Here is a 15,000-nt window from a genome sequence, read left to right as displayed (position 1 = left end):
TGTCATCCTAGCTCTGCTCACATCCAGACTTCCTGGGATGCTGAAAATGACTAACCTTCAATGAGTCCAAATTAGTCTGACACAAACTGTGGCCATGGGAAAATATTTGTTTCCTAAAAATAGTGCCAAAGTGTTAATCCTTAACAGTGGCAGCTGCCTGTGAGCTCAGCAAGCAGCTCATGAAGACGACTCACTTGGGGGAGACTCACTGTGCCAGGAGGCCTCCCCCGGATTTGGCTCTGTTCTGGGGAAATGGGCCAAGGGGAACTTGATGGGAGAGGCGCTGGAGTGGATTATTCGCCATCAGTAACTTGCTGTGTGACCTGGCCCTTGCCTTTTCTGGGTCACACCCTTGGGTCAAAGAAAAATCTGGAGATCTGTGTGCTAGAATGTCTTTGTGCTCCATTTTCTAGGGGCTTTTCTTGGGGGACTTTTGAGTATCATGACTGTGGAAATAGATTAAAAAAAACAAAAACAAAAACAAAACACGTGTTCTAAATAACCCTGGACCTTAAAGTCAAAGTTGAGTTCTGGATTGGGTGGTCACCATGGTGATGGTGGTGGTAGTCGTGATGGGGGGGTGGTGATAATGGTGACAGTGGTCATAATGGGGATGCTGGTTTTTATGATGATAATGATGGTGATGGTGGTCATGATAAGGATGATGGTTGTTATGGTAACGACAGTGGTGGTCATGGTAGTTGGGCTAGTAATGATGCTGCATGGTAATGATGGTATGATGTATGATGGTAGTGGAAGTGATGATAATTATGGATGATGGTTATGATGGTAGTGATGATGGTGTTGGTAGTATTAATGGTGGTAGTAGAAGCGATGAAGACAATGGTTCTTAATGTTGCTCATAATGGTGATGATGTGAAAATGGAGGATGGAGGATATAATGATGGAAGCAGTAGTGATAATGGCAGTGACAATAACAGTAGTGATAATGGTGGTGATAGTGGTCACAGTGATGGTTATGGTTATGGTTATGGCCCCAAGAAGCTCCCTGGGGCCAGACTATGTGCAATGAGAGATAGAGGTAGGAGAGGCTATATTTGAGTCTTTTTGGTATAAACATTGCAAGACAAGTATCCCCCAATCTCTTGCCTGAAAACAATGGTATATTCTTCAGTTAAAGCTGACACATCATTAGGGGCTTTCCAGAAACATCTGTATGGGTGGGGAACCAACTAAAGCCTTTATTTTGACCCCATAGCCTCACCCTACCGCATAGTCCAATCCCTGCTCAGGATTTCCCACATGTCCAGCTGGAGAGTGCCCTTTAAGTCAAGTTGCCAGCAGCTGGCCACCCCCCCCCCGTCCTGGGGGGAAACTCTCTTCTCTCTGACCCTGGACTGCATACTTTGGTGCTGACTCATTTTTCCTTCCAATAGGGATCGACCTTTATGGTCCCTTAAGTCCACCAGTCAATCCCACCAGCCCTGAATCATGGTTTCACAATTGGCCAACCAGGACTGGCTTGAGATAAGGGCTCCCCCAAGACTTAAGGATGGACATGTCATTCTAACCTAAGGGTGACCAACTCCCCCCAATAGCTCCTTCATCTCACTGAGTCCTAGTTTCGTGGGTTAGGAACCAGGTCTCCTGGCTCCATGACCAGTGGTAAAGAGATTTGACATGTGTAGAAAAATATGTTAATTATTGAGTGCTGAATGGGGCTGGATGGTGGTGAGATGGATGGAGAGGCCTTTCTCTGCCAGCCCAGGCCATGCGCCTGCAACCCCTTCCTTCTAGCCAGCAGGTTTGAGAATTCAGGATAGCCACAAGGAAAAGATCCACAGACAGTCAGGTTTCAGGTGACATGAAACTTTATTCAAGGCCCTAGCCACCTGGGCTAACCTTTTTTAGCAAACTCCATAAGTAGCCCTGCATTCAAGCCTGTCTCTTCTCCCTCTATCCTGCTTCTCTCTTCATCTCTCAATCAATCCATCCCCTTTACACCCCTGTGGCAATCCTTTTGTTACCTACCAAAAACCCCTCCCCAGAAATGGGCTGGTCTACTATCAGGTAAGGTTATGCAGAAGATGCGGTGGGGTGACAAAGTGTCTTGTCACAATAAAGGCTAGGATGTGTCTGGATGTTTTAATTCTAAAGAAAAGAGAGAGACTTTGAGTCCGTGTAGTCCAGACCTGTTGGTAGAACCAGAGTAAGAGTTATGTATGCAACGTAAGATTTTTTTTCAGAAGTTATGTTCTTTTTTTTTTTTTTTTTTTTTTTTTTTTGGTTTTTGGCTCACACCTGGCGGTGCTCAGGGGTTACTCCTGGCTGTCTGCTCAGAAATAGCTCTTGGCAGGCACGGGGAACCATATGGAATGCCAGGATTCAAACCAACCACCTTAGGTCCTGGATCGGTTGCTTGCAAGGCAAACACCGCTGTGCTATTTCTCCGGCCTGGAAGTCATGTTCTAAGGAAGGAAGGAAGGAAGGAAGGAAGGAAGGAAGGAAGGAAGGAAGGAAGGAAGGAAGGGAGGGAGGGAGGGAGGGAGGGAGGGAGGGAGGGAGGGAGGGAGGGAGGGAGGGAGGGAGGGAGGAAGGGAGGGAGGGAGGTAGGGAGGTAGGGAGGGAGGTAGGGAGGAGGGGGGAGGGGCAGGTAGGAGGGAGGGGCGGGGGGGCGGGGGGGGGGGGGGGGGGGGGGGGGAGGGAGGGGGGAGGGAGGAAAGAAAGAAAGAAAGAAGAAAGAAAGAAAGAAAGAAAGAAAGAAAGAAAGAAAGAAAGAAAGAAAGAAAGAAAGAAAGAAAGAAAGAAAGAAAGAAAGAAAGAAAGAAAGAAAGAAAGAAAGAAAGAAAGAGAAAGAAAGAGAGAGAGAGAAAGAAAGAAAGAAAGAAAGAGAAAGAGAGAGAAAGAAAGAAAGAAAGAAAGAGAGAGAGAGAGAAAGAAAGAAGGAAAGAAAGAAAGAGAGAGAGAAAGAGAGAGAAAGAAAGAAAGAAAGAAAGAAAGAAAGAAAGAAAGAAAGAAAGAGAAAGAAAGAGAGAGAGAAAGAAAGAAAGAAAGAAAGAAAGAGAGAGAGAGAGAGAAAGAAAGAAAGAAAGAGAGAGAGAGAAAGAGAGAGAAAGAAAGAAAGAAAGAAAGAAAGAAAGAAAGAAAGAAAGAAAGAAAGAAAGAAAGAAAGAAAGAAAGAAAGAAAGAAAGAAAGAAAGAAAGAAAGAAGCAAGAAAAAGAACCAAAGGCACAATTAATTTTCAGTCTATTTTACTTATCCCATATCCCTCCCCCAAAATAAACCTCTTAATATTTCAACACATAAAATAGACACTTCTCCCCTAAAAAGACATATTTTTGGTGAGAGAGGGGTGATACTAAATCTTTAAAATCTAGGTTGCAATTGACAGTTAGGACAGTACATGCCAATCCATGCTTCATTCCATGGTCATGGATGGAATGCTTTGCTTTGCATGTGGGTTCCACAGTTTGATGCACCTGGAAATACACACTGGGGGCCTGAGGTGAGATGGTTGGGGATTGAACACTTCCCTTTTTTTAAAATAATATATTTATTTAAGCACCCTGATTACAGACATGATTGTAGTTGGGTTTTAGTCATATAAAGAACATCTCCCCTGGGTCCAGAGAGATAGCATGGAGGTAGGGCATTTGCCTTGCATGCAGAAGGATGGTGGTTCGAATCCTGGCATCCCAAATGGTCCCCTGAGCTTGCTAGGAGCAATTTCTGAGTGTAAAGCCAGGAGAAATCCCAAAGGCCAAAAGAAAAAAACACCTCTCCTTCACCAGCACAACATTTTCATCTCCAATGCACCCAATTTCTCTCCTCCCCCCCCCCAATCTGTATTTGAGACAGACATTCTACTTTTCTCACTCATTGAAATTGTCACCATAGTTGTCAGTGTAGTTATGTCTCTAACTGCACTCACCACTCTTTGCGGTGAGCCAGTCCTTCTAGCCCTTATCCCTATTGTCTCTGGACATTATTACAATAATGTCTTTAATTTTTCTTAAAACCCATAGATGAGTGAGACTATTTTGTATCTCTCTCCCTCTGACTTATTTGACTCAGCATAATAGATTCCATGTACGTCCTTATACAGGAAAATTTCATGACTTCATCTCTCCTGACGGTTGCACAATATTCTATTGTGTATATGTACCAACTTCTTTAGCCATTCATCTATCGAAGGGCACTTCCCTGCCTCACGTGAGTGAGGCCATGAGTTCAGTAGGACCCCCAACCAACCCACCCATGCAGCATCCACTGTGCATGTGTCATGGGTTGAATCCACTGCTCTGCATTCTAATAGAGACACTGTTGGGGGTTCAGTCCGGTTGTGGGGTCATACTCCCATTACTATATGTTGAGCATGAATGAGTTTGAATGGGCAGCTTCTTCACAGCCAGCAGTAATGCCCACTTCCTCGGGCAGCCTCCAGGGAGGTCCTGGGGTTCCCCTTGGACCATCTTGTTTATTAATCCCACCTCCCCCTTTAGGGTCCTGAAGGAAAACCTGGGAAACAAGGCGAGAAGGGCCGAACTGGAGCCAAGGTAGGACCCTCCATCTACAATCACACCCCCCCATTTCTTTCCCCCATGACCCCTACCTGGCCTCGTGACCACCTGTCTTTCCCCCAACTACAGGGTGCCAAGGGCTATCAAGGACACCTGGGGGAGATGGGCACCCCTGGAGATCCCGGACCTGCTGGTACCCCAGGCCCTAAGGGGTCCAGGGGCAGCCTAGGACCAATGGTGAGAACTCTCTAGGGTGAAGAGAGGGTGGGTGGGTGTTGTTGAAGCAGCAAACAGGGGTGTAAGTGTGAAGAGGGACAGGTTCATGCTGGCATTGTGCCTTGCTTCCCAGATATTGGCTGAACCCCAGTCTCAACTCCCTCTTTCTGGAAAGCCTCACAACACAATGTCATATTTCTGGGTACCCTGAGCACTATTGGGAGTGACTCCTGAGTAGCATTAAGAGGAACCCCCAAGGAGCCAGAGAGATAGCATATTGGTATTGTGTTTGCTTTGCATGCAGCCAACCCGGAATGGGCCCAGGTTCAAATCATGGCATCCCATATGGTCCCCCGAGTCTACCAGGAGAGATTTTTGAGCACAGAGCCAGGAGTAACCCCTGAGTGCCACCGGGTGTGGTCCAAAAACGAAACAACAAAAAAGAGTAACCCCGAAGTGTCATTAAAAGTGACCCCTAGCTCCATTAGGAGCAACCCCTGCACCCCTCTGAGCAACCCCTTAACCCAAACAAACCCAAATTAAGACTGTAGAGCCCTGCTCAGGGGCCAGACCTAGAGGAGTTGGGGGACTCAAGGAAGAGATTCAGGAGGAGCAGGGATGAAGCTGGAATATCTAGAAGACTCTTGGGTGGCACAGGCTGTGGTTGGCCTAAGTAGACAGTGGCAGGGGGCATAACTCCTAGCAGAGACCCCACTGGGGCTGGTGGGATGGTTCAAAGGGCGGCAGTGTGTGCTTTGTATGTGGGAGCCCCTGGTCTGATTCCAGGCTCTGCATGGCCCCTGGAGCACCAGTGGGACCCCAATTACTGAGCTAAGAATAGCCCCCCAACATACCTCAATGTGGCCCAAAAAATAAACATGAAAATAAAACAAAAAAGGAGCAGACAGAAGCAAGTGTGTCTGAGCTGCTGTGTGCTTGGCTAGCAACTGCTCGGGTTTTTAGCAAGTGCCAGACCCCAGAGGTGTAAATGCTCATGTGGCTGACTATGGTCACGCAGGTCACGGGGCAGGAAACAGATGGACAGATGCAGTGCCCTTTAGAAAAGCTAAAATTTCCACCCCCTGGATTAGGCAGATGGGCATCACCTATGAGTATTGGTTATAATGAAGAATAGCCAAGAAATTAAGTAGAGGCGACTCATGCATTCTATCAGCTTTTTTAAAAGTATTTATTTATTTATTTATTTTGATTGGGGGGCCATACCCAGCTGTTACTTCCAGCTCAAGCTCAGATAGGCCCAGGAGACCTTATAGGATGCTGGAGATTGATCGCACCTGGGCTGGCCTCCTGCAAAACAAACATCCTACCGGCCTACCCCATTGCACTATCGCTCTGGCCCCTCAGCTATTTTTCTTTAATGTAATCGAACCAGGGATTGGAAAGATAGCACAGCTGACCTAGGACAGATTTGGGTTCAATCCCCAGCATCCCATATGATCCCCAGAGCCTGCCAGAAGTGATTTGTGAGTGCAGAGCCAAGAGTAACCCCTGAGCACCGCTGGGCATGGACCCAAAACAAATAAACAAAACGTAATCAAACCATACATTCAGAGGCATTCATCTTGAAAAAGCAATATGTGTGGAAGACACTGAGTTGGCCACAAACGCCCACTTCTGTCCGCCACTCAGCTGTCCTCACTGATCCTTTGACTTCTGTTTTTATTCTCAGAACTACTTGCAGCAGTGCTGGGAACCACCAGGACTATACTTGGTGGTAATGGAATTGGGGGTGAAGGACAGACAGTGCACATGAGATGGCCAGGATGAGACTCACACAAGATACCAGTGCTTAAAACACACCCCCAACATTTGTCATGTTTCTGTGTCACATCTGGCTCAGGAAATTTGTTTTGTTGTGTTGTTTTGGGGGCCACTTCTGGTAGTGCACAGGGGGTTACTCTTGGCTCTGCAATCAGGTATTACTCCTGGCCATTTCCAGGGGTGCGTATAGGATGCTGGGAATTGAACCTGTGTTGGCTGCATACAAGAAAAACACCCTATCTGTTGTACTATTGCTTGGGCCCCAGTGATGGGCAATTTAGCACTGGAGTCATTGGAACAGAGGGGAGCAGGGCAAAGACCACTTACTTACCTCCTCCACCTGTGGCCAAATTCAGGATAGATTGGACAGGAGCTTCTGGGCTGAACATGGCTGTTCAGAGGCTGAGGGCAGCAAACAATGCCAGCATGCCTCTCTTCCTCCCACAGGGTGCACCAGGAAGGATGGGAGCCCAAGGAGAACCTGGACTGGCTGGTTATGATGTAAGGATGTCCCTCAGCCCTCTGGGACTCTGTCCTGCAGGTCTGAATCCAGGGGTTCTGGACCCTGCTCCCCCATCCTCACTGTGGAAGGCCCTCAGGGCCATATATATCCATGACCCTACTACATCCTGGAGCACAGAGTAGGGCAGGGTCCAGGCAGATGTGGTATATCCTCAGCTGAGCCTACACTGAGTCTTCCTCCCCAACACCCACCTCATTCCATAGCAGCTCTCTGTGGAAGGAAAGTCTTAGCCCATTTTTGCAACCAAGGTGACCCCCCTGAACCCTTACCCCTACTTAGAAATGGCCGAGTCAGGGCCATGTTACACATCTGGGGAGGCCTCAGAGCAGCATCTGCTCTGGAGGGGAAACTGAGGCTCAGGAAGGTGAAAGAACATGAATGTGCCAGGTCTGATGGCTTAAAAGTGTGTGTGTGTGTGTGTGTGTGTGTGTGTGTGTGTGTGTGTGTGTGTGTGTGTGTGTGTGTGTGTGTAAATAGGGTGATCTGGATCCTGGAAGAGATTCCTCAAGTTGATGGGGGAAAGGGAGTGGAGAATAAAAGGGGAGAGAGCATAAACAGGAGTTGGGGACACAGAGTGGAACTGGATTATTTCTGAAACCAGCATTTATCCCTGCCGTAATCCCCAGGACAGACTCCTCAGGACCAGGGTAGGGTGGGCAGAGCCAGATACATGTGACATGTCAAGACTCTAAAACCAACAGTATGCTGGACCTGGGTACAGTCATACAGTATGATGGGACAAGGGCCTGGTGTCCCCTCTCTCAGCTCCTGCCCTGCAGCACTTCTACCCTCCAGTCAGCACTGCCCAAACTCACTGTTCCCTTCTTGCTTCCTGCAGGGACACAAGGGCATTGGGGGAGGCCTCGGACCTCCCGGACCAAAAGGCGAAAAGGTGGGTGCTCAGTGGTAGGAAACAGCGGTTTCCTGGAGCCTAGATGCTCAGGACAGGCTTAACCCTGTCACCCTACAGCTATCTACTGTGGCAGGAGCCATGGGCATCATCCCTGCAGGGCACAGAGTCACACTGGCCCATTCCAGCCCTCCGGAAGCTGCCCAGGACATGCGTCTGGGTTGTGAACAGCACTAGCCCCTATGGTGGGGGGACTTGAAAGCCCATCCTTAGGGACTGGGGGACCCTCAGAAGCATTTCCTGACCAGGAAGAACCTAAGAAGGAGGACATGCTCACTCCCCAGAGCAATGGCTAGAAGGGAATTTGCTGAGGGGACCAAGCTATGCTGGACCACAAAGACGGGGTCATATCCCACAGCAATGCCTAGCATCCCGACCCTGTCTCTGCTCCCCCTTTTCCCCTCCCATGGCTCCACTGGAGGCCTCCCAGCCAGCGGCTGTGACTGTCTCTTGGTCTCCCCCCAACCCCAGCCTCCCCAGCCTTCCTTGCTTTTGCCGAGTCAGCGAGTCATCATCCCACTAACTACATCCCTCTGCCGTGAGTCACCAGGGCTGGCATGCAGCCTGGCTGGCCCCATCCTCCGGCTTGCAGAAGAACACATGCAGTCGGAGTGGGCCACAGGTTTCCAAGTGTCTTATGGGGTATCTTGGGTTCCCCTTCCCCAGGGCCCCGGGACCAGCATAGAAGGTTATATTCTAAAACAAGGCTGGGGGTGAAAAAACAGGAGGCTCCAAGTTGCTATGTTAAAGGCTGTTGAGAGGAATCGGGGAGACAGGACAAAGGTCTGGAGCAAAGAGTCTTCCATGTTGGCAGCCACAAACGTGGTCCCTGACATTGGGGACCCAGCACTATATATATATATATATTTTGTTTTGTTTTGTTTTGTTTTTGGGCCACACCCAGTGGTGCTCAGGGGTTACTCCTGGCTGTCTGCTCAGAAATAGCTCCTGGCAGGCACGGGGGACCATATGGGACACCAGGATTCGAACCAACCACCTTTGGTCCTGGATCGGCTGCTTGCAAGGCAAACACCGCTGTGCTATCTCTCCGGGCCCAGCACTATATTATTAAGTGTATCTCTGAGCCATCAAGCTTGAACTGCCCAACTGACAGCTGGAAAAGTCTCCTAGACCCAAACCCTAAATCTGCCCAAGTCTGCCCAAGATTCCTGTCTTACCAAATCCTGGCTTACCTACCTCACAGGGAGAGTGGGTCTGGGTGGGACCTCACCTGTGGAATAGGGCTGTTTGACTTACAGGAGGGGGTGATTACCTGAACCCACCAATCACACACACACACACACCTAGCCAGAGGTCCAGAAGTTTGTAAAGACCAAGTGGGTGTGTGCCTGGCCTTAGAGAATGCAAAGGGCGGGGCCAGAGAGATAGCATGGAGGTAAGGCATTTGCCTTGCATGCAGAAGGATAGTGGTTTGAATCCCGCCATCCCATATGGTCCCCCAAGCCTGCTAGGAGCGATTTCTGAGCGTAGGGCCACCAGGAGTAACCCCTGAGCACTACCAGGTGTGACCCAAAGCCCCCCCATAAAAGAAAATGCAGAGGGCCTCCAGGGCTCAAAAGAAGGGATGTGGGCTGGAATGATAGCAGTAGGGCATTTGCCTTGCACGCGGCCAACCCAGGGCAGACCCCAGTTAAATTCCCAGCATCCCATATGGTCTCCCAAGCCTGCCAGGAGCAATTTCTGAGCACAGAGCCAGTGGTAACTCCTGAGTGCCATTGTGTGTGACCCAAAAACAAAAACAACAAAGGAAGGAATGAGGGAACTAGAGAGAGATTGTACAGCTGGTAGAATGCATACTTTGCATATGTTCAACCTGCGTTTGATTCCTGGCACCCCATATGGTTTCCTGAGCCCTGCCAGTAGTAAGCCCTGAACACCACTGCCTGCCACAGAAGCTGCCATATAAACAGGGCCTTTTCCCCAAAGTAGCCCCAATCCTGTTGCCTGCTGAACTCTGGGACCACCAACTGCCAAGCAAGTTGGGCACAGGAGAAGGAATTCCAGCCACAGATGCCAACTGGGGGAGCCCAGATCAAGGCCCTTCAGCCCTCAGTACCTGCCCATAGGAGCCACAGGGACCCAGCTGAGTACCCGGTTCTCTGCCAGGCTTCAGCCCCCACAGTCGCTCTCCTTCCCTGTATCCCTGTCAAAGAGCAAGGACCTCAGTGGCACAACCTCAGCTGGCCAGGTCTGGAACATTCTGAGCCATTCTACTAGATGCTGTTCCATGAGTCCTTCCTTGTGGTCGTGCCCCATGAGGGAATTAGGGTCCAGGGGTGCCTGCCATGGCCCCAGACCCCTTAATCAAATCTGTACCCCCTAATATCTGCCCCTGTCCCTGCTGCATTGCTGTCAATGAGTCACATCTTGGTCATCTCCTGAACCCTCAGAGATGGCCTCCTGAGACCAGTGCTAAATGCCATATGGGGCTCCCACCAGGGGAAGGAAGTTCACCCTAAAATTCACTGTGGAGTTGCTCTATAAAAGGGGGTGCAGCAGTGCCAGCCTCTTTGGGCAGTTGGGGGGCCCATGGTGCTGCCAGGCTTGCCATCTGAGAACCGAGACAGAGCTTCTGCCTCATTTCTGGGCTCCTCACTATTCCCCCAAGGGATAACTCTGGGCTCCTCCTCAAACCCCCATTCTCCAGCTGAAGAAAGCATCTGTCATGGGAAGGGACCCATGGATGGACTAGAGCCAAGAATGACTCTCCTCTTTGTTCGAAGCCACTTGGGTCCTCCAGCCTAAGGGAATGTGCTTGGGGTCCCCAGCTGGAGTGTGGGTGTGAGGGCTGTGGTCAGAAGCCCCGTTCTTTGTTCCACAATCCTTGGCCCATGCCCTGGCCTAACTCTGACCTTTGCCTGCCCCTCCCCTCTCTGGCCTCCGACCCAACTTTGACCCAGTTGGCCTCCACCAACTGCACCCCTAAATAGTCTGATTTATCTCTAGCCTCTCTAGAGTGCCTGGAATACCCCCAGCTTCTCCTGAAGCAGATATTTATCCTAAAACTGGTTTTGTGTCCACAGGGGGAACAGGGTGAGGATGGCAAGACTGAGGGGCCACCGGGGCCCCCTGGAGATCGGGTAAGACCCCACTCACACACTCAAACACAGGGCTTGGAACTAGCTGGTGCAGAAGGGCAAGCAGAACTGGGGTGAGCGGCTACAGAGCTGTGCCGAGGATGGGTGGCCCATGGGACCCAAATCTACCACCCTATAGCTGGTGATCTCTATTTGCTCTTTTTGTCTCTCAGGGCCCTGTGGGTGACCGAGGAGACCGTGGAATGCCAGGGGATCCCGGATACCCTGTGAGTATCAAAGCTCTTTCCCTACAGGCAGAGGGGGTTGTGGGGAGAGGAGTGCAGACCCCTCCTATGTGACCAGGCTGCTAGCAGCGAACCCAGTAGTAGACTCAGGGCTGTTCTGTGCTAGAAGCTACCCTCCCCGGGCTTGGCAGAGGACAGGGCAGATGTGGTTGGGGACCTCAGCTTATGGCTTGGAAGAACAAGGCTGCTCGAGAGGCTCTTCAGGGTCAGATGTGACTCTGTCCTCTGTGCTCTGTCTTCTGGCCTCTGACCAGTCTCTCCTTCCCTTCCAGGGACAGGAGGGCTTCCAGGGCCCCCGTGGAAATCCAGGCCAGCAGGGTCGACCTGTGAGTGGTTCTTCACCCCCACCCTGCCCTGTCCCCTGCCCTGAAGGGGTGGAGCTACCAGGGAGACCGAATGAGTCCAAATGTGACTCTCTAATGTCAAGGGACCCTTCCTGCAGGAAGGGTTGGGACCCCCCTCTTCTAATTTCTCTAACTCTGAGCCTGGGGACTCCCCCTCCCCCAGCCTACACCCCCCAAATCCCTCCCCACCCCTCCCTCTCCAGGCGGAGACTGGCCACCTGCCCCCGGGAGAGAATCCTGGGGCTGCCTTGCGTCATCTCACCTTGGTTTGCAGGGACACCCAGGACCCCGGGGACGGCCGGGACCCAAAGGATCAAAAGGGGACCAGGTAATGAGGCAGAGGGTACAAGGGGGTCTGGGAAGGAGAGAGACTGGCCTGTAGCACAGCTAGGGGAGGCAGCACTAGAAGGAGAAATTGGCCACCTATTTTTCGGGTTCCTGGAGGGAGACCTCCTGTCTGAGGTCAGACCCGGGGCAGTGAAATCCAAAGCCTACTCCTTGTCCCTGTCAACACACAGGAGAGACAGATCTAGGCATCCCAACTTGAGGGGAGGCCGTGAGGGTTCCCACTACAAGGGTGAACTTCGGACCTATGTTTGGGCCCACAGGCAGATTCAGAGGGAGAATAGGTACAAAAAGGTTATGAGCCTTCCCCAAACAACCCTTCCAGAATCCTGGGGTTCCATGCCGCCTCCAGGCAGCCCCTCTCGCCCTCCCTCTCTCATGCACCCCGTGACTTTTCAGGGCCCAAAGGGAAAGCAAGGCAAGGCTGGGACACCAGGACGCAGGGGGACCCAGGTGAGTGCCAGCTGCTTCCTCTCTCCCCCTCTGTCTTCCTGCACCCCCTCAATGCCCTCACTTGCTTCTCATCTACTCACAGGGCCTGCAGGGGCAGCCGGGGCCCCGGGGCGTGGTGGGGAGACAGGGCCCTGAGGGCATCCCTGGACCTGATGGGCTTCCTGGCAGGGACGGTCGTGCAGGACAGCAGGTGAGCTGACCAGGGTTAGCCCATGGTGTGATTATTCTGTGGAGATGAGTATGTGTGAGCACATACGTGTCTTTGTATGTGTGTCAGTGTCTCTGTGTGCATGTATGTTTATGTATGTGTGGGTATGTGCAATGTGTGTATACATGTGTACATATGGTATGCATGCGTTTCTGTGCGCATGTCACAAGTATGTATGTGTGAACATCTTTACAAACTGGGATGAAGAACCAGCAGGTTCAGAAATTTCATGAGTTCTTTGGGGAATGGGGGAGAGGAACCCCCCCCAATCATCTAATTCAGGGGTCTTCAAACTTTTTAAAGTGGGGGCCAGATTACGGCCCCTTAGAGAGCTGGAGGACCGGACTATATGAGCTACTAATTCCTACTCACACTACACATATCTTCTATAAGTAAAATGAAAACCATTTATAAATAAACAGATCACGCAGCACTATTTCAATGGGAACTGTGGGCCTGCTTTTGGCTAATGAGATGTTCGGTTCCATATTTGTCACTGCCAGCCGTAACAAGTGATGCAAGTGGGCATCAGTTAATCTTGATCTGGTTGGAGATTTCAGATGTTTCATTCTTGAAAAAGTCTGTTCACAGGCATAAGGTGCTACCAAAGATGGTTACCATTTTGAGTGCATGGTTCCTGATATTTGGATATACACTGAGTGTATATGCTGGCAGGTATCTTGGCAACCAATCAGCGCTCACTGCTGGCGGCCGGATCAGACTCCTCTGTGGGCCGCATGTGGCCCTCGAGCTGTAGTTTGAAGACCCCTGATCTAATTCATTGGGACCTGGGAGGGTGACAGGCCTTCTAAACACTCATCCTCAGCCTAGTGGTGAGAGAGAGCTTCTGGAACATTCCACCTAATCATCACACTCCAGGCTTCCTGGAGTGCAGCCCTTTTGCCCCCTGCCCCTCCCACACACACACACACCCCTCCACCATCCCACCGTCCTTATTCCTAAAACAGACGGGATGCTCTGGGACACTCTGTCTACAGGGGGAGCAGGGAGACGATGGGGACCCTGGCCTCCTGGGCCCTGCTGGAAAGAGAGGAAATCCGGGTGTGGCTGGCTTACCTGGAGCACAGGGGCCCCCAGGATTCAAGGTCAGTAACTTTTAAATCTGTGTACCACTTCCCTCGGCCATCTTTGATTGGAACCAATGACAAGGGCATTGGCACTACTGATAAGGAAATAAAGATACTGTTTCACACCTGAGTGAACATGGAACCAATATTTATGTTTTTGCGGGGAGATCACTGACCCATGTTTGAGTCTGCCTTTAAGAACAGTTTATCCTGAAGCAGGAGTGGTAGTACAGTGGTAAGGCATTTGCTTTACACTTGGCTGACCCAGGATGGACACTGGGATCCCTGGAATCCCATATGGTCCCCAGATCCAGGAATAAATTCTGAGTGCAGAGCCATGAGTAACCCCCGAGCGCCTCTGGGTGTGACTCCCTCAAAAAGGAATAGCTTGTCCTGGTAGCTATAATAAATAGCTAACTAGTCCAGTTCACTGGCCACTGTGGTTGACTTGTCCGCCTGTGCCCTCTTGTGGCCCTTTATAAAATAACAAGGAATATGTTATTCTATAAAGGGCATCTTTTTGGAAAAAGTTTCCTTCACCTGCTTGGGTACGAGGAAGCGGCTCTAATGGGGTCTGAACACATGACCAGATGATGAAGGGGGACTTGGAGAGAGGTTAGAGGCTTCTGAGGGGAGCAGACAGGGAGAAGGAGGTCTTGACCTTGGAGGATTGAAATGAGAAGAGAGCTGAGGAGATATTACACGGAGGTTGATCCCCAACATTGCATGTTGTCCCCCAAGTACTTGTAATAGTAATCTCTGAGCACCGCTGGGTGTCACCCAACCCTGCCTCTCATCAATTTTTGGTCTGGTTTTGGGATTTTTTTTTGTATGTGTTTGTTTTGGCTTTGGGGCCACACCCTAATGTGCTCAGGTCTTACTTCTGGCTCTAGGCTCAAAGATCACTCCTGGAAGACTCTGTGAACTACTTGGTGCTGGGGATTAAACTTGGGTTGGCTGTATACAAAGCAAATATCTACCCACTACCCTATCTCTCTGGACCCCTAGTTCCCTTTTGGGAATTATCTTTGAAGCCTCTTAAATGAAAAAAAAAAAAAAAAGGATTATGCATGTGGCTGGAGGAAGGGGCAATGGAGAAATGCAGGTGGGAGCTTCCTGGCAAAGCAGAAGGGAGATGTAATGAAAAGAATAGAGAGAGAGAGAGAGAGAGAGAGAGAGGGAGGAAGGAAGGAAGGAAGGAAGGAAGGAAGGAAGGAAGGAAGGAAGGAAGGAAGGAAGGAAGAAGATTGAGAAAAAAGAAAAGGGGGACAGAAAGAATTGAAGGAAAGAGAAAGAAAGAGGTAGA

The 15,000-nt window shown here is 50.4% G+C and overlaps 1 protein-coding gene across 1 annotated transcript in view; it reads left to right on the top strand.

The window, feature by feature from the left end:
• Positions 1-15,000, top strand: part of COL27A1 (collagen type XXVII alpha 1 chain) — a 142,420-nt gene that overhangs the window by 108,409 nt on the left and 19,011 nt on the right. The window contains exons 38-48 of the mRNA XM_049774232.1: positions 4,465-4,518; positions 4,612-4,719; positions 6,928-6,981; positions 7,842-7,895; positions 10,958-11,014; positions 11,185-11,238; positions 11,529-11,582; positions 11,875-11,928; positions 12,345-12,398; positions 12,481-12,588; positions 13,605-13,712. Coding sequence (XP_049630189.1) covers positions 4,465-4,518; positions 4,612-4,719; positions 6,928-6,981; positions 7,842-7,895; positions 10,958-11,014; positions 11,185-11,238; positions 11,529-11,582; positions 11,875-11,928; positions 12,345-12,398; positions 12,481-12,588; positions 13,605-13,712 — 759 coding nt within the window. The remainder of the gene's footprint in view (positions 1-4,464; positions 4,519-4,611; positions 4,720-6,927; positions 6,982-7,841; positions 7,896-10,957; positions 11,015-11,184; positions 11,239-11,528; positions 11,583-11,874; positions 11,929-12,344; positions 12,399-12,480; positions 12,589-13,604; positions 13,713-15,000) is intronic.

This window comes from Suncus etruscus, chromosome 5, assembly GCF_024139225.1.
Source record: "Suncus etruscus isolate mSunEtr1 chromosome 5, mSunEtr1.pri.cur, whole genome shotgun sequence".
Lineage (NCBI taxonomy): Eukaryota > Metazoa > Chordata > Mammalia > Eulipotyphla > Soricidae > Suncus > Suncus etruscus.
The sequence above is the reverse complement of the archived record's forward strand: the minus strand, read 5'-3'. Positions and strand labels throughout refer to the sequence as shown.